General features: G+C 41.3%; 1 protein-coding gene across 3 annotated transcripts in view; it reads left to right on the forward strand.

The window, feature by feature from the left end:
* The window catches only part of Ift81 (intraflagellar transport 81), a 54,131-nt gene that overhangs the window by 16,911 nt on the left and 17,161 nt on the right, over nt 1-20,059 (forward strand). For all 3 annotated transcript variants that reach the window (XM_090320030.1, XM_090320032.1, XM_090320031.1), the window contains exons 10-14: nt 422-517; nt 1,243-1,389; nt 13,128-13,277; nt 17,121-17,249; nt 19,507-19,596. In XM_090320030.1, the coding sequence (XP_090176156.1) occupies nt 422-517; nt 1,243-1,389; nt 13,128-13,277; nt 17,121-17,249; nt 19,507-19,596 (612 nt within the window). The remainder of the gene's footprint in view (nt 1-421; nt 518-1,242; nt 1,390-13,127; nt 13,278-17,120; nt 17,250-19,506; nt 19,597-20,059) is intronic.

Consider the following 20,059-nt stretch of genomic DNA (forward strand, 5'->3'; position numbering starts at 1 on the left):
GCCTAGTGGTAGAGTGCTTACCTAGCATGCATGAAGACCTGGGTTCGATTCCTCAGTACCACATACATAGAAAAAAGCCAGCAGTGGTGCTGAGGCTCAAGTGGTAGAGCTCTACCCTTGAGAAAGTCCAAGGACAGTGCTCAGGCCCTGAGCTCAAGCCCAGGACTGGCAAAAGAAAAAAAAAAAAAAGAATTTCATGGACTTTTGTGCCCAGGCTGGCTTTGAACTGTATCCTCAGGTCTCAGCCTCTTAAGTAGCTAGGGTTACAGGTGTAGGCCATGAGCACTGAGCTGAATAGGACTATTCTTTTCATCAAATCACTAATGGTAAGAATGTAAATTCATAGCTTGATTTGGGTAGATATTACTTAATGTTTGTGATCATAAGGGTTTTTAAATTATTTACTTTCATACAATTTTAGATCAATGAAATAAATACAGAGATCAATCAGCTGATTGAAAAGAAAATGATGAGAAATGAGCCAATTGAAGGCAACCTGTCACTATACAGGCAACAGGTAAGACCACTCTTTTATTTTATATAACTAAGTCTGTAATCTTAGGGTGAGCATGTTCCCTGAAACTATTGGCTATAGTCCTAAAGTGGGAAACAAGTGAAGAATAGACATTCTTCTGTTATTACTAATCTTAGAGTATAATAAAGAAAGCCACAAAGACAGTGTTTCAAGTTTTAAATTCAATAGACTTGATAATGCATAGTTTCTTTAGTAATTACCAATTGTGGTGATAGAGCTATTTGTGTTTCTGTCTACATATATGGAGTTCTGTTTTTAAATATTTTTGTTTGTTTGTTTGTTTTGGTGGTCATGGGGCTTGAGCAAAGGCCCTGGACACTGTCCCTGAGCAGTTTTTGTTCATGGCTAGTACTCTCCGACTTAGAGTGCTGTTTCCAGTTTTCTAGGGGTTAATTGGAAATTAGAGTCTCTCAGACGTTTTTACCTGGGTTGGCTTTGAACCGTGATCCTCAGATTTCAGCTTCCTGAGGAGCTAGGATTACAAGCATATGTTTTCAGAGTTTTTGTCTTTTGATTGATACAAAATATACATTTTATGCCCAAGTTAGATTTATAATTGATGAAGATAGCAGGGCAAGCAGTTCTGGTCAGGAGAAACAAAGCTGATGCTGAAAATTAGTTTGGTAAAAATCTAAAACACAGTTATACAAGAGAATTGAACTTTGACTGTATGTCTTATTTTATATCCATATTAAATGTTCAATTAGGCATCCATTATTTCTCGTAAAAAAGAAGCTAAAGCTGAGGAACTTCAGGATGCCAAGGAGAAGTTAACCAGCCTAGAAAGAGAAGTGTCAGTAAAGACAAATCAGACCCGAGAATTTGATGGTACCGAGGTTTTGAAGGGAGATGAGGTAAGTTGAGATATCTCATGAAAACAAGGGTATGACTGTTGGGTTTTGTCTTTCTTATTTAACTATTTATGAGAAGATAATCTTATTTTTAAAAAATTCAAGTCTTGGGAGTAGCGCTGTAACTCAAGGTAGGGCAGTAGCTTTGACCTGAATTGCTCAGGGATAATCCAGAGTTCAAGTTCCATGACCGACAAACAAAACAAAACAAAACAAAAAAACGGATCTTTTTTGTAGCAATATAGTAAGATACTCTTGACATAAAATGAGAGCTGTCTGGCTGGGCTGGGAGAAGAGGGAGATGTATGGTTCTTATGTGCTACCTCCAGTCTATTGGGAGACCAGTTCCACTCAACCAATAAGATGGCATGGTGCTTATTGTCTGTTATTCTGGCTTTGTGAGAATTTTGAATAGAGAATCACAGTTCAATCCTACCTCAGCTCCTGGTGTGAAAAAATAGAGGAGACTCTGTCTGAAAAATAGTAAAGCAAAGAGAGTGGAGAGAGCCAGTGTGGTGGCTCACGCTTGAATCCTAGCTACTCAGGAGGCTGAGATCTGAGAATCAAAGTTCAAAAGGACCTGAGACTCTTATCTCCAATTAACCACTAGAAAACTGGAGGTGGGGCTGTGGCTCAAGGGTAGGGGTGGTAGCCTTGAGCTGAAGAGCTCAGGGACAGTGCCCAGGCCCAGTTCAAGCCCCACAACCTGCAAAACAAAAACAAAAATGGTGGGGTGTTATTATCATTCAACCTTTGTAGAGAGACAGGGTGCCTACCTAGTGAGTGTGAGGTCCTCACGGCACTAGCCTGCAGCCCAAGAGCTCAGGGACAGCACCCTAGGTAGGCTAGTGCTCTACCTCGTTGAACCACAGTGCCACTTCTGGTTTTCTGGTGGTTAACTGGAGATGAGTCTCACTGACTTTCATTGCCCTGGCTGGCTTTGAACCACATCTCAGATCTCAGTCTCTTATGTAGCTAGGATGATAGGCATGAGCCACTGGCACCCGTCTTCAAGTTAGCTTTTGACTAATGTTTGATCAGAAACAAGAACAAATCAAGTAAATTATTTGGCAGTTGCCTAAAAGAACAGAAGGTATCGGGGAACATTACACATAATTTTATACAAAAACAAATTGTGGTAGATCAATTTTTTTGGGGGGGGGGTTCTGTCATGGGTCTTGAACTCTGGGCCTGGGTGCTGTCCCTGAGCTCTTCAGCTGAAGGCTACCACCCTACCCCTAGAGCCACAGTGCCACTTCAGTTTTCTAAGGACATACTAAATCTACCAGCACAATAATGTTCATTGCAGCACTATTCACCATAGCAAAGATATGGAACCAACCTAGATGTCCCTCAGTTGATGAGTGGATCAACAGGATGGGGTATTTGTACACAATGGAATTCTATGCTGCTGTCAGAAAGAATGACATTGCCCCATTTGTTAGGAAATAGAAAGAAAAAATCATATTAAGTGAAGTAAGCCAGACTCAAAGGAACTTAGGCTCAGTGGTTTCCCTCATTTGTCATAATCAGTAGAAACCTTGGGGTCTACTAGCAGAGATTTGCAATAGAGCAAAACCTTGATACAAAAGGCCATATACCCAGCTGTAGATCAATTTTATTTTCAACTTTGATAGCGTGATGGGCCATATGGATAAAAAGGAGAAAGTTTGCTAAATTTATATAAGGTAGCTGGATTTCACTTGAGGTTTGTGACTTGGTATCACATAATAATTACCAAAATAATCATACCCTTTGCCAGTTGTCTGATGAGACAGTTCATAGAGGGTATTAAGAAAGAGGATTAGAACCAAGTCAGTCCAGTTTCAGAACCTTCAATAATTTATACATGACAAAACTAAAAGGAATGGCCACCCTGAGCCAGATAATAATATTACAGTTTAAAATCATCTTGATAGGTCAGAGCACAATGCTTAGACAAGCAAAATGCTGTTAATGGGATTGTAAATATAATATGGTAGAAGTGAAGTTTGATTAGCCTACTCGACGTATCTCCCATTAGTACTGTAATGGGTCGGTCATGGAGATTGACCTCTGGGCCTGGGTGCTGTCCCTGAGCCTTTCATCTCAAGGCTAGTGCTCTACCACTTGAGCCATAGTGCCACTTTCCAGTTTTCTGGTGGTTAATTAGCAATAAGAGTCCCACGGGGCTTTTGTTTCATGCCCTGGCTAGCTTTGAACCCAGTCCTCAGGTCCCAACCTCCTGGGTAGCTAGAATTATAGGCGTGAGCTACCTGTGCCCAGCTTAAACTTTTTTTTTTTTTTTGGCCAGTCCTGGGGTTTGAAGTCAGGGCCTAAGCACTGGGACTTCTCAAAGCTAGCACTCTGCCACTTGAAGCACAGAACCGTTTCCAGCTTTTTCGATGTATGTGGTATGGAGGAATCGAACCCAGGTGTTCGTGCATAGTAGGCAAGCACTCTACCTCTAGTCCAAACTCCTGCTGCTCCCCTTTTTCAATGGCAACATTGAAAGGTCACTGCTAATTTATGTGTGGTTAGTGTGGTTATATAGTCTTTTGTGTTGTTTGCTTTCCTAACCATGGTAAGAAGCTCAGCTGCTTTGCAGTTATAGCTACTTGGAAAAATGTGCTTGGTCACATAACATTTATAAGCAGCTTTAGAAAGGGCCAACCAATCCATTCTACAGCTATGGGCAGAAATCCTAGAGCTAAATTGGAAAGATTATGAAATCTTCTTTAAATACTTCAAAGAGAAGTACAATGCAGATAAGGGAATCCTGGCAAGATTTATGGCAGCTGTCAGGTCCTAAAAAATTAGGAATCAAATTCTGACACTTGAAATTGAATCATCCACCCTTCTAAGTGAATCCAGGCGAATGTGTGATATTTTTAGAAGGTTTCAAATCATGTTATACTCTTTAGAGTTCATAGCAGGGCTCCAGGATCCCTAACATTTCCTAAGAGATGTTACAAAACAAATAAATTTGGCTCAGCTTACTGTATTATATACAGTATAAAATGCATGCAATCTGGGTTATGGCATAATATCAACCCCAGTTATTATTTTGTTTTGTTTTGTTTGCCAGTCCTGGGGCTTGTACTCAGGGCCTGAGCACTGTCCCTGGGCTTTTTTAAGGCTAGAGCTCTACCACTTGAGCCATAGCACCGTTCTGGCTTTTTTCGTGTATGTGGTACCAAGGAATAGAACCTGGGTCTTCATGCATGCTAGGTAAGCACTCTACCACTAGGCCAAACCCCTGGATCTCAACTCCAAATTTTAAAGCTGCTCATACATTATTTTCTCTAGAGAGTTAACTGGACAGCAATTGAAACACTCATTGATAATGATAGAAGCAGCTGTGTGGTGATAATTTGATTTATAATAGAAGCATAGAGACCCTGGAAGTTGTGGTTAACAGTTTCACAAATGGATACTCTGGGCCATCAACTTGATTTCGGACAGATTTCTACCAGCGTACATCATATTATTTTTTTTAACTTAATACTAGGCCATGCTCCCAACCCCTGTACATATTCATTATAGACTCTCCCAGAAGAAGGAGCAGTTAACTAGCCACCATCCTGTGTAGGTCATTTCTTGTTCATGCCTGGCCTGCTGTGATTTTACAATCTAGAGTTTAAAATGTGCTACTGCTGGGCATCCATAGCTCACACCTGCAAACCCAGCTCCTAGGGAGGCTGTGAGCTGAGGATTGTGGTTTCAAGCCAGTCCTGGGCAGGAAAGTCTTCAATTAACCACCATAAAGCCGGAGTGGAGTTATGGATCTTGTGATAGAGCACTAGCCTTGAGCAATGAAGCTAAGAGACAGCACTCAGACCCCCAGTTCAAGCCCCAGGACCAGCACACAAAAAAAGTAATACTTGGAACCAGTTGCATAGCCTAGTGGTAGAGTGCTTGCCTAGAATGCAATGCACAAAGCCCTAGGTTCGATTCCTCAGTACAACATATTCAGAAAAGAGCTGGAAACAGTGCTGTAGCTCAAGTGGTAGAGCACTAGCCTTGAGCAAAAATCGTCCAAGGACAGTGTTCAAGCCCCAGGACTGGCAAAAAATAGTAATAGTAATAGGTTAGATAGAGAAGATTAGAATAGCATATGTGTTTCTATAGCATCTAGTTTTGATGGGTTCTTTGAAAAGATTGTCATTTTAGCAGAAGGTAAAGATTACTTTGAAACATTTTCTCTTGCTAGCAGCTCTGAGACAAAACTTTAGGAACTGTAAATTATTTATTAAGGCATGACATAAAAAGATTGCCTTTCCAGTTTTAAGCAACTCTGAATTCAGAAAGAATAACAGATGCTTGACAACTGGGCAAAACATTTATGGCCTTTGGGCATATTCATGTTACTTTTAAATAGCTGATGGTAGTTTATCTCATTTTTCCTAAGTACTATTAGCTTGCCTACAAGTACAGTGTTTTTTTTTTTTTTCCCCAGTCTTGGGCTTGAGCTCAGGGCCTGAGCACTGTCCTTGGACTTTCCCAAGGCTAGAGCTCTACCACTTGAGCCTCAGCACCACTTCCGGCTTTTTTCTATATATGTGGTAGCAAGGAATCAAACCCTGGTCTTCTAGAGGCAAGCACTCTACCACTAGGCCAAACTCCCAGCCCCCCAAGTACAGTTTTTTACACTTGTAATTTTTTTTTTGAGCCAGTTCTGAACTCAGGGCCTGGGCACTGCCTTTAAGCATTTTGCTCAAGGCTAGTGCTCTGCCACTTGAGCTTGTATATGGGTCTGAGGAATCCAACCCAGTCCTTTGTGAATGCTAGGTGAGCACTCTACTACTAGGCTACACTCCTCCTCTCCCCCACTCTCCACAATTCTTTAATAAGAGAGCCTGCAGCCCTATTTGAGCAACCAGAGGATTTGCTGGTCCACCAGTTTTTGTTACTCTGGGAAGTAGGGCTTCATTTCAGGGCACTAGGCCCCACTCCAGGCTCCACTTGTAAATTATTTAATCAAGCAAATGATAATTAAGGACAGAAAATAGGGTGGTTGTTATACTTAACAGGTTTTGAGGATACAAATACCTATGGTCCAAATTTATACATTTTTTTTTTTTTTGCCAGTCCTGGGCTTGAGCTCAGGGCCTGAGCACTGTCCTTGGACTTTCTCAAGGCTAGAGCTCTACCACTTGAGCCTCAGCACCGCTTCTGGCTTTTTTTCTATGTATGTGGTACCGAGGAATCGAACCCAGGTCTTTGTGCATGCTAGGCAAGCACTCACCCACTAGGCCAAAATCCTGGCCCCCCAAATTTATACATTTTTGTTGAAAAAAAAATATAGTGGGTCATGGGGCTTGAACTCAGCCTGGGCACTGTCCCTGAGCTCTTCAGCTCAAAACTAGTGCCCTACCCTTGGGCCTGGGCATTGTTCCAGGGTTCTTCTGCTCAAGGCTACCAACCTACCCTTGAGCTAAGCCCCACTTCCCATTTTCTAGAGATTAATTGGAGATAAGAGTCTCAGGTTATTTTGTGCCCAGGCTGGCTTTGAACTTTGATCCTCAGATTTCAGCCTCCTGAGTAACTAGAATTACAGGCGTGAGCCTGTAAAAGTTTTCTACTGCTTTTTTATTTTTAAAAGTATGATTTTTGGTGATTTATTGTATTTTTTTGCCAATCCTGGGGCTTGAACTCAGACCCTGAGCACTGTCCTTGGGCTTTCTCAAGGCTAGTGCTCTACCACTTGAGCCACAGCACCACTTCTGGCTTTTTCTATGTATGTGGTACCAAAGAATTGAACCCAGGGCTTCATGCTTGATAGGCAAGCAATAAATCGGCCCCAATTTATTGTATTTTTATTAGTTTACATTAGTTGTACAGAGGGAGGTTATTGTTACATTTCCATTCGTGTACACCATTTATCCTGATCAAACACACTAGTACTGAGGATATATTTGTCTTATAAAATTTTCCCAGCTACTTTGAAAATAGCTTTGTTGCTAGATATTGAAGTATGACATTTGCAGCAGAAACTGATTCTTGCCTTCATATAAATGTCCAGAATGATGTCTCAAATTTAGTAATTCTTTTGAATTCCTAACAAGCTTGAAAAACATTGGAGGGAAAGCTGCCCCAAAAAGCTAGCTGAGATTTTAATCATGCTGTTAAAGGTTCAGAAAAAACATTGAATGAATAAACAAGGAGAAATATTTGTCAGATTCCACTTTGATCACATAGGAGCTGAATCCATAATATTGTTTATGAGCCAGAAGCTAACACTGCAAAGCATTAATCCATCATCCAAACTGCTCACCCAGGAGATAAAGATTCACACCACCAAGTACTCCCTCACCCAGAACCATCAGTCTTACTGATGTAGGCATCTAGCATGATGTGACCTTTCATAAATGACAAGTGCCAATAGAAATGTAAGTGTTGGGCACAAATGACTAGGAATAGCTGTCATAATGGGTATCCAAGCTGATGGCAAGCTTGCAAGTTTTATTTGATTGACTGGTTATGGTAGGTAGGGGAGACTTTTTTTTTTTTTTTTTTTCCAGTCCTGGGCTTGAGCTCAGGGCCTGAGCACTATCCTTGGGCTTTCTCAAGGCTAGAGCTCTACCACTTGAGCCTCAGCACCACTTCCGGCTTTTTTTTTTCTATGTATGTGGTACCGAGGAGTCGAACCTGGGTCTTCATGCATGCTAGGCAAGCACTTTAACCACTAGGCCAAACTCCCGGCCCTAGGGGAGACTTTTAACTCGGGCCCTGGGCACCATTCTGATCTTCTTTTGCTCAAGGCTGGCTAGAAATCTACCACTTGAACCACAGTGCCATTTCTTCTGGCCTTTTCTGTTTAGCTTCAATGCATGCTAAGCAAGCACTCTACCACTAAGCCACATTCCCAGCCCTAGTGGGAAGCTTTTATCTTAATGATCTCAAGGCTAGTGTTCTACCACTTTCAGGTGCTACTTCCAGTTTCCTGGTGGTTAATTGGAGATAAGAATCTAACAGACTTTCCTGCCCTGGCTGGCTTGGAATCCGATCATCAGATCTTAACCTCCTGAGTAGCTCAGATTACAGGCGTGAGCCATCTGGGCTCCTCCCCTTCCTTCCTTCCTTCACTCCTGTTACACCCACCACTCCTCCTCAGGACGTGGTGGAGTACACTACAGGGTGAGACCACAAAAAGAAGTTCTGAAGATTCAGTAAATTTATCTTGTGTGTTTGTGTGTGTGTCTAACAAACTTTTTTTTTTTTTGGTCAGTCGTAGGTGTTGAACCAGGGCCTGGGTGCGCTCCCTTATTTTTTCTGGTCAAAACTAGTGTTGTACCATTTTGAGCCACAGCTCCACTTGTAGTTTTCTGGCGGTTAATTGGAGATAAGAGTCTCATGGACTTTTCTGTCTGGGCTGACTTTGAACTGCAGTCCTTAGATCTCACCTTCCTGAGTAGCTTAGATTGCAGGCATGAGTAACCAGCACTCAGCTGCAAAAGACGCTTTCAGTGGATGAAAAACATTGACAATGTATTTTCTCTTTCTTTTTTCTTTTTCTTTTTTGGCCAGTCCTGGGCTTGAGCTCAGAGCCTAAGCACTGCCCTTGGACTTTCTCAAGGCTAGAGCTTACCACTTTAGCCTCAGCACCACTTCCAGCTTTTTTCTGTGTATGTGGTACCAAGGAATCGAACCCCAGTCTTTGTGCACGCTAGGCCAAACTCCCAGCTCTCTTCTCATTTTCTCATATTTCTTCATGTTGTAAACTGGGTAATCTGACTTTGGCCACCTTCTACAAGCTAGTGTGTACCATGAATGTCACATAATAACCAACCCACCTAGAGCACGTTGAGTCATTGTAGATTCTTTCACCAAAAACATGTCTAGCTTTTAGCTTTAAAAATAGTTTTGGAGCAGTAGGAGAAGGGGAAATTGTCCTAGATATTACAAGAGGACAGCAGATGAGCAGGGTTGATTTCATTTGGGCACTTTGCCCAGGACACTTTCAATAGAACCTATAGTTACTCTAGGGATTCTGAGCCTGTACGTATATCAGGCTTACATATTAGTTCTTTAAAGGGAAAATTAAGCTCTAGGTAATACCAATTCAATTCATAACAAGTCCTTAAATTTAGAGCATTTTCTGTAAATCAGCCATTGAAAATTTGCTGTGGAGGCTGGAAAATTTCTTAACATTTTAAAAACTAAACTATTGTGTGGGTGCCATTGGCTCACATCTGTAATCCTACTCAGAAGGCTGAGATCTGAGGATCGCAGTTCAAAGCCAGCCAGAGCACTAAAGTCCGTGAGACTCTAATCTCCAATTAGAAAACTGGAAGTGGCAGTGGCGTTGTGGCTGAAGGGGTAGAGTGGTAACCTTGAACTGAAGAGCTCAGGAACAGATCCCAAGCGCAGAGTTCAGACCCCACAACTACCAAAAAAAAAAAAGCAAAAGAAGCACTGGGCCTTAAAAAGCACGCTAAGATCCTCTGAGGATTTGTATATATTAGGCAGTATAGTAACTTGCTTTTATTTTGAAGTGGTGGGCCAATTTTATAGTTTTTTTTTTCAATTTTTTTTTTTTTGCCAGTCATGGGGCTTGAACTCAGGGCCTGAGCACTGTCGTACTTTTCTCAAGGCTAGTGCTCTACCACTTGAGCCACAGCATTTCTACGTATGTGGTACCGAGGAATCAAACCCAGGTCTTCGTGTATGCTTGGCTACCACTAGGCCAAACTCTGGGCCCCTATAGAAGTTTTTATTATAATGTATGATGTAGTTAATGAAAACAATACAGCAGGTCTGGAGCAGGTAGCTCATGCCTCTAATACTAACTACTCAGGAGGCATTGAGATTCAAATCCAGCCTGGGGAGAAAAGCTTTTAGAGGTTCTGTCTCCAGAATAAGCAGCAAAATGACAATTGGAGGTTTAACTCAAGTAGTAGAGCACTAGCTGAACAAGGACAAATGGAGCCCCAGGCCTCACATGCGGACTCCGGGATTGACAAAAACAAAATCGCAGTAGAAAAGTTTCCATACATTAAAAATATGAAAATTACTAGTACTATTGGTATATGACAGAAAGTGATTTTTAAAAAGAATTATATATCAGAAATACTAGAAATGTATTAAACCAGTGCCTCAGGACCTTTATTGTAGTGCTTGTTACTTCCTGAAGTGCTCATTTGGTTTCTTTCTTTTGACCTTCTCCTGACTCGTTTACTCTTGGCTTAAATACAATTTAATCCAAGAAGGTTGTCATGACTTACCTCCCCTTAAACTCAGCTTCTGATCTTTGTCCTAACCCAGGTTAAACTCGTATTTGTTCTCAAGGCTTCCTTCATTTCTTTATAGTGTTCACCAACGTTGTGAATCCTAGCTGCATATTTATTTAACACACAATCCCTCAAACTTCATGAAGGCAGCTTTTTTTTTTTTTTGCCAGTTCTGGAGAGTAAACTCAGGATTTGAGCACTGTCCTTGGACTTTCTCAAGGCTAGAGCTTGACTATTTGAGCCACAGCACCAAGTCCAGCTTTCTCCTATCAATGTGGTACCAAGGAGTTGAACCCCAGTCCTCATGAATGCTAGGCAAGCACTCTGCCACTAGGCCAAACTCTTGGTCCCAAGGTCAGCATCTTGTTTAGAGTTGTGTCCTCCCTCTAAGGCAGTACCTAATATAGAAGCTATAGTAACTAATATTTATCACATTAATTTATTTAAACATTATATTCAAACCAGGCACTAAGGGTTCATACTTGTAATCCCAGCTACTCAAGAGGCTAGAATCTGAGGATTGAAATTCAAAGCCAGGCTGGGCAGGAAAGTCAATCAGATTTTTTTTTTTTTTTTGAGGCTGGAGTCAATGGGCTTGAACTGTGGGCCTGAGTGTTGTCCCTGAGCTCTTCAGCTTAAGTCTACCATCAAATCCTGGAGCCACAGCCCCACTTCCTCTTTTCTAGTGATTAATTGGAGATAAGAAGCTCACAGCTTTGTAGGGCTGGCTTTGAACCACTGATCCTCAGATCTCAGCCTTCTGAGTAGCTAGTGTTGGGGGCCCAGTTAACGCCATGTCTAATAACTTTCTGCTGAGACCTGTATTGGGTAAACACGTGGACCTCTTTGTCCTGCCCACCTGTTGTGCTGATAGGCTACAGCACTGGCACCGTGTATAACGAGGAGGGATTTGGGGAATAGAGAGAGAGAGATTTTCCTGCCCTGATTAAGTTGCATGGCATCTCTGTTCGTGCTCTGGGGAAGGAAGGTTGAGTGCGGGAGGTCAGTGGGCCCTTTCCTCTCGTGGCTTGGCCGGGTCAGGGCATGTTTTTCCCCATCCATCCTACTAGTCAAGAGGGAACGGGGACGAAGGACCACAACAGCTTGGATTATAGGTGTGAACCACCTCACCCGGCTTCAGTTAGATTCTTAATTCCAATTAACCACCAAAAAGCCAAAGTGGAGCTATGGTTCTAGTGACAGTGCTAATCTTGAGCAAAACCCCTCAAGGACAGTGCCTAAATCCTGAGTTCAGCCCTCAGGACTGGCCCAAAACCAAAACAAGTACTCATTTTATTTCACTTGATTTTTCCAAATCCTAGTTGGTATTTCCTAATTTTGGTGTCTTTCCATTAGACTAAAGCCATCATAGCTTTGCTACATGAGTAGGTAAACAGATGAATTAATAACTACCAGTTCCCACTAGTGTGAAATAGCTCCACTCTAGAGTGAGCATACTGAAGTGTCACAAATGCTTCTTGGGAAATACATTTGCAGTATAGTGATAACAGTGCTGACAAGTGTTGATGATTTTAGTTATCTCTCAGTCTTAGTAAGTCCAGTGTTCCTACCAAAAGAACACATGGTACGTAAGACCCACTATGATGCTACCACAGCCACAATCATAGTTATCATCTCTTCTTTCCTACTTCCTTTTTTTTTTTTTTTTGCCAGTCTTGGGCTTGAGCTCAGGGCCTGAGCACTATCCTTGGACTTTCTCAAGGCTAGAGCTCTACCACTTGAGCCTCAGCACCACTTCCAGCTTTTTTCTATGTATGTGGTACCGAGGAATCGAACCCGGGTCTTCATGCATGCTAGGCAAGCACTTTAACCACTAGGCCAAACTCCCAGGCCATCCTACTTCCTTTTTATTTATATTTATTTTTCCTTATTTTTAAAAAGTATCTTTAAGTAGTTGTATGAAGTTGACATTCAACAAAGCAATTTATGAATATAATGAACCTGTCTCATACTTTTTAAACATTTCTACTTTATAAGATTGGGTTTCTGTTTCTCTGATCTGTACTTGTAATGTCAAAAATGAGTGGCTTCTGTATAAAGAGTTGGAATGTTGCAGTGGGTCAAAAAATAAGACCCATGTAATATTTTAATTAGGCAGTAAGTTTTCCCAAGTTTATAAGAAGACTAAGTTATTCTTATATACTTGTGACATGTATTACAAGAAAAGAAAAATTATAAGGCTCTGAGGTTGTATACCATACTCTGGGCCTGCTGTCTGCCTGTCTTTCTTCCTTTTTTTGTTGGTCATGGAACTTGAACTTGGCCCGAGTGCTGTCCCTGAGCTCTTCAGCTCAAGGCTACCACCCTACCCTTGAGCCAAACCCCACTTCCCATTTCCTAGAGGTTAATTGGAGTCTTAGGTCCTTTTGTGCCGGGGCTGGCTTTGAATCTTGATCCTCAGATCTCAGCCTCCTGAGTAGCTAGGACTACCAGTGTGCGCCACTGTGCCCAGCTGGGCCTGCTGTTTTTCTAATTATATTATATATTGTTTTTTTTTTTTTTTTACAGTTCAAACGATATGTCAGTAAACTTCGAAGCAAGAGTACAGTTTTCAAAAAGAAGCATCAGATAATAGCTGAATTTAAAGCTGAATTTGGTCTCTTGCAGAGGACTGAAGAACTTCTTAAGCAACGTCATGAAAATATTCAGCATCAACTGGTAATGCAGTATTACCTTGGGCTGCGAAAAATGTAAATGCCAGGGAAGTGGTGCTGTGGCTCAAGAGGTAGGGCAGTAGTCTTGAGCTGAAGAGCTCAGGGACAATACCCATGCCCAGAGTTCAAGTCCCAGACCAAAACAAGAAGAAGAAGAAAAAAATACAGTAAATGCCAAAAGGCTTATAGTTTGCAGCACTTTTGTGTGGGGGCAGGAAGGGGAGAGGAAGGGGGTTGGTCATGAGGCTAGTGATTAATTGGAGGTAAGAGTCTCACTGGTCTTTAGTGCCCAGGCTGGCTTTGAACCTTGATTCTCAGATCTCACCCTCCTGAGTAGGTAGTATATTACAGGTGGTGTGAGCAACTGTGCCTGTGTTTTTTTGCTGGTCTTGAGGTTTAAAGTATGGGCCTGGGCCTGGCTACTATCCTTGGACTTTCTCAAAGCTAGAACTTTACCACTTGAGCCATAGCACCACTTCTGGCTTTTTTTCTATATATGTAGTACTGAGGAATTGAACCCCATTCTCAGTGCATGCTAGGCAAGCATTCTACCACTAGACTAAACTCCTGGCCCTTGTCCCGAGCTTTTGTGCTCAGGGCTAACACCCTATCACTTTGAGCAACAGTTCCACTTCTGGCTATTTTGGTAGTTAAATGGACATAAAAATCTCATAGACTTTTCCTACCCAGGCTGGCTTTGAACCATGATCCTCAGATCTCAGATCTGAGTAGCTAGGATTATAGGCATAAGCCACTACTGCCCAACAAGTCGCAGCTTTTTACTGGAATCATCATTTTTACCATAAAATTTTTTTTTTCTGTCAGTTGTGGGACTTGAATTCTGGGCCTGGGCGTTGTCCCTGATCCCTTTAGCTCAAGGTTACCACCCTACCCCATGAGTCATGATGCTACTTTGCTACTTCGGTTTTCTGGTGATTAATTAGAGATAAGAATCTCAAGACTTTGGGCTGGAAGTTTAGCCTAGTGGTAGAGTGCTTACCTAGCATACCTGGGTTCCATTCCGATTCCTTGGTACCATACACATAGAAAAAAGCCAGAAGTGGTGCTGTGGATAAAGTAGTAGAGCTCTAGCCTTGAGAAAACGCAAGGACAGTGCTCAACCCTGAGCCTAACCCCAAGACTGGCAAAAAAAAAAAAAAATCTCATGACTTTTTAGTGCTCCAGGCTAGCTTTGAACCAGGATCCTCAAATATTAGCCTCCTGAGTAGCTAGGATTACAGGCCAGAGCCACTGTGTCTTGCTGATTCATTCATTTTTATGCAGTGGTAAACACTTCCTTTTATAAATATGTGTGCTGACTTTGGGATTAATAGAAATTGAAGTAAAAGTAGGTTTTTCTTTGGTTGACTAGTTACTCTGAGTAAAATTCTCATACCAAGAGAATAATTGTAAAGTACTTTTTTTAATTTTTATTTATTTATTTATTTACTTTATTTATTTTGCCAGTCCTGGGCTTGAGCTCAGGGCCTGAGTCCTGTCCTTGGACTTTCTCAAGGCTAGAGCTCTACCACTTGAGCCTCAGCACCACTTCCGGCTTTTTTCTATATGTGGTACCGAGGAATCGAACCCAGGTCTTCATGTATGCTAGGCAAGCACTTTAACCACTAGGCCAAACTCCCAGCCCTGTAAAGTACTTCCTGAGCAGAAACTTCAAAGCATGAAGTTCTAAGGAGCTTTGAAATACCCACCAGGGAAAGCCTGAGTTGGTCTGCCCTAGGCTTCTTCCTTAGTTATGTGTATTTTGATTATCAAGAGTTAAGCTGAGGGCTATCAGCAGCAAAGCTGTTTCATTGTAAATGCTTGTTCCTCCTTATTCATAGGAAATTATTTCTTCAGGATACTAGCAATAATCTGGTTGAACTTTTACCCAGTTGTGGTTCTTTTCAGTTGACAGTATGAACTCTTCAGTTTCATGCTGATGAGGATTGTTTCCTTCTTAAGAATTTAAGACTGGGGGCCAGGAGTTTGTCCTAGTGGTAGAGTGCTTGCCTAGCATGCACGAAGACCCAGGTTCGATTCCTCAGTACCTCATACATAGAAAAAAGCCAGAGTGGTACTGAAGCTCAAGTGGTAGAACTCTAGCCATGAGAAAGTCCAAGGACAGTTCTTAAACCCTGAGCTCAAGTCCAGGACTGGTAAAAAAAAATAAAAAAATAAAGAATTTAAGATTGGAAATTTACTGTGAATCTACCATGAGTTTACACTCATGTATGAATATACACTGAGTTTAAATTGTTAGTAGGAATGGAATTATTATTCACTTCAGATTGTTTTCTAATTCTCATTGTGATTCTTTGGACCTACTATTACCTGTTACTTAAAATCAAATGTTTGGGGATTTCCAAGTTACCTGTCTGGTAAGAATTTCTAGTTTCATTGTGCCAACTTCAGTTACTTTTTTCACTTCATTGTCCTCTACTAATCTTAGGTGCTGGTGTGTCAGACTTCTTCTCCACAGTCTGTATTCCTATGGGCTTTATGCTTTGCTTTTTCTCCATTGGTTCCCATTATTTTTCTTCCTGTGATTTTTTGTTTCTTTTTTTCCCTCCTATACTATATTGTAATGTATTCATTTTCTTTGTGTGCCTAGTCTGCTATTTAATCCATCATTTGAATTCTTTTTGTGTGAGTGTGTCAGTCATGGGCCTTGAACTCCAGGCCTGGGCGCTATCCCTGAGTTCTTCAGCTCAAGGCTTACCGCCCTACTCCTTGAGCCACAGTGCCACTTCCAGTTTTCTTGTGATTAATTGAAGAAAAACGTCTCACAGACTTTAGTGCCCATGCTGGCTTTGAACTGTGATCCTCAGATCCTCCTGAGTAGCTAGGATTACAGGTATGAGCCACCATGGCTCATCACTACTGTTTTTTTTTTGTTTTTTGTTTTTGTTTTTGCCAGTCCTGGGGCATGAACTCGGGGCTTGAACACTGTCCTTGGGCTTTCTTAAGGCTAGACTAGAACTCTACCACTTGAGCCATAGACCCATTTCCTTTATATGTGGTACTGAGGAATCGAACCCAGGTCTTCGTGCATGTTAGGCAAGCACTCTACAACTAGGCCAAACTCCTGGCCCCTCAAATCATTATTATTATTTTTTTTTTGCCAGTCCTGGGCTTGAGCTCAGGGCCTGAGCACTGTCCTTGGACTTTCTCATGGCTAGAGCTCTACCACTTGAGCCTCAGCACCACTTACGGCTTTTTTCTATATGTGGAACCGAGGAATCGAACCCGGGTCTTCATGCAAGCTAGGCAAGCACTCTACCACTAGGCCAAACTCCTGGCCCTCAAATCATTACTTTTGACCCAAAAATATATAGCCAGAACTTAGGGCCTTGGCCCTGTCCTTGACCTTTCTCAAGGTTTGCACTCTACCAGTTGAGTCACAGTACCACTTCTGGCTTTTTCTGTGTATGTGGTACCAAGAAATTGAATCTAAGGCTTTGTGCTTGCTAGGCAAGCACTCTACCTCAAGGCCACACTCTAGTCCTGACTTTTCATTTCTTTTTTTTTTTCTTTTTCTTTTTTGCAAGTCGTGGGGCTTGAACTCAGGGCCTGTGCACTGTCCTTAAGCTTTATCAAGGCTAGCACTCTACCACTTGAGCCACAGCAATGCCTCGGGCTTTTTTTGTGTTGGGCGGGGTTTAGGGCTTGAACTCTGGGCCTGGGACCTTCTGGCTTTTTCTGTTTATGTGGTACTGAGAAATCGAATCCAGGGCTTCATGTATGCTAGGCAAGCACTCTATTACTAAGCCACATTCCCAGCCCTGGTCACACTTATGGAAACCAACAACATATTGACACCATTTTGTGGGCTCTTCATTTCTTACAGCAAACTATTGAGGAAAAGAAGGGTATATCTGGTTATAGTTACACACAAGAAGAGCTAGAAAGGGTGTCGGCACTGAAGAGTGAAGTGGATGAAATGAAAGGCCGAACCTTGGATGACATGTCTGAAATGGTGATTACAAGTGATTTCCTTCTTTCTACATTGTTTATATTCTTTTATGAGCTTCTGTCAATAGCATTAAATTGTTTCCATTCTACTAAGATTGTTTTAACAATTAATAGGTTATGTATTTTGTAGTTTTTGAGATGTACAAGTTACATGATGTTAAGTCAATATTTGGGATAAAAATAAGTTTTCCAATCACCCTCTTAGCTGTTAAAATTATTTTATTTTCATGGTTAAGACAGATGTTTGGCCAGAATACACCCCAGTACATTTTTACCAGGCATCATAATCATAAGAAAAAAGAGGAAACACAACATACACAAAATAATAACAATGAAAATTTTTTTCTGACCTTTTAGTAAAATAGCTGCTTCCACATTCTCAGGTCCTCTTGTCCATCTGGGCATTCTTCCAGAACCTTCTGAATTTCCCAAATTCTCAGTCCTCTTGTTCATCTTGGACATTCTCCTAGAACCTTCTGAATTTCCTAGAAATGTAAATCCTGAAAATATTTGAATTTTGCTGAACACTGGTAGCTCTTGCCTAGAATTCTAGCAATTCAAGAGGCTGAAATATGAGGATCGACGCTTGGAGCCACCTAGGCATACAAATTCTAGACACTCTCATCACCAATTAATCAGCTAAAAGCCAGAAGAAGAGGTATGGCTCAAGTGGTAGAGTACCAGCCATGAGCAAAGAGTTGTGAGCAAAAAGGCAAGTGAAGGCTTGAGGCTTAGAACTCAAGCCTTAGTACTGGCACACAAAAATAGAATCTGGGCTGGGCACTGCTGACTCATGCCTAGAATCCTAGCTGAGATCTGAGGATTATGGTTAAAAGTCAACTCACAAAGGCAGGAAATCTGTGAGTATCTTATCTCTAATTAAGCCAGAAATGGAGCTGTGTAACTCAAGTAGAATTCTAGCAGAAAGCTCAAGTCCTGAGTTTGAGTCCCAGAACTGGAAAAAAAATACAGACACACACACACACACACACACACGCCTCCAGAACCATTTGTACTTAGTAGGTATTTTGATTGATCATTAATTTTACCACTAAATTAAGTGTTTTAAATATTACTCCATATATATGTATATCTTAGGTAACCAGCATAAATATGTTTTTATATAGTACAACATAATCATGCTTATTGTATTCAGACAACAGGAAACTTACAATTATCTTAATCATTCAACGTTAGATTTAAAACTTTTCCTAGGATGATCTAGAGTTTTTGTGCATGTCAGAGGTATGTGTGTAAACTTAGGGCCTGGGCACCATTCCTTAGTTTTTTTTTTTGCCAGTCCTGGGCTTGAGCTCAGGGCCTGAGCACTGTCCTTGTACTTTCTCAAGGCTAGAGCTCTACCACTTGAGTCTCAGCACCACTTCCAGCTTTTTTCTGTGTATGTGGTACTGAGGAATTGAACCCGGGTCTTCGTGCATGCTAGGCAAGCACTCTACCACTAGGCTAAACTCCCAGCCCCTAGAGAGCCTTTTTTTTTTTTTGCCAGTCCTGGAATTCAGCTCAGGGCATGAGCACTGTCTTGGGTTTTCTCAAAGTCAGAGCTCTACCATTTGAGCCATAGCACCACTTCTGGCTTTTTTCTATGTATGTTGGACTGAGGAATTGAACCTGGATCTTCTTGCATGCTAGGCCAAACTCCCGGCCCCCTTAGCTTTTTTTGATCACGGCTGGTACCCTACCACTTGAGCCATAACTCTACTTCCAGCTTTTTGGAGATTAAGAGATTCATTCTTTGGAGATAAGAGACTTAGACTTTTCTTTCTGTGCTTGCTTTGAACCCATAATCTTCAGATCTCAGACTTCTAAGTAGCTGAGATTATAGGTGTTAACCATCAGTGCTTAGCTACAGTCTTGATAACATTAGGTTGGGTAAATTATATTCTTGCCATGAAATCAAAACTTACTTTGCCCTTTCCTGTTGTTTGGCACCAAAATAATTTAAGTAGATATTTTACTCTTTTATACTATGATAAATACTGCTATGCATGTAGCATTTTCTTTTTTTTTGCCAGTCCTGGGCTTAAGCTCAGGGCCTGAGCACTGTCCTTGGATTTTTCTCAAGGCTAGAGCTCTACCACTTCCGGCTTTTTCTAAGTATGTGGTACCGAGGAATCGAACCTGGGTCTTCGTGCATGAGAGGCAAGCACTCTACCACTAGGACAAACTCCTGGCCCCAACATGTAGCATTTTCTTCCTTTGATATATGTGTTTTAGATATATGTGTTTTGTTTAAATGACAGGTAAAAAAACTGAATTCACTAGTATTGGAAAAGAAGTCAGCTCTAGCCCCAGTTATAAAGGAATTACGACAGTTGCGTCAGAAATGTCAAGTAAGTGCATTTGCTTTTAAAAATTTGTTCTGTCTTATTTAGATGTACTAGACTACTAAATGTTTTACCTAGGTAATTATAGTAAAGAAATTATTTTTATTGCACTGATCAGGTTCTGCAATAGGGAATAATGTGACCTCCAGGGGGAGGGTGTTTATTCTTCTGATTTTGTCATAAATTAATGAGAGAAAACAAAGAAAGGAATTTAAACTGAAATTTGCAAATGCAGCCAGAGGATGTTTTTTCTTTAAATCGTATGCTATAAGAGCTATAAATAGAAAATCACATTCTTATGTGGCCAGATAAAAGCTTAGTCTGCCAACAAGTTGTAACAAGTTAACTTTAAATGAATAAATTTACCTTCCCGTAAGGGCATTACCAACTCAAGACTGGTAACTTTTTTTTTTTTTTGCCCAGTCCTGGAGCTTGAACTCAGGGCCTGAGCACTGTCCTTGGGCTTTCT

This window comes from Megascapheus bottae, chromosome 28 (assembly GCF_031878675.1).
Source record: "Megascapheus bottae isolate mThoBot1 chromosome 28, mThoBot2.hap1, whole genome shotgun sequence".
In the NCBI taxonomy this organism is placed as follows: Eukaryota; Metazoa; Chordata; class Mammalia; order Rodentia; family Geomyidae; genus Megascapheus; species Megascapheus bottae.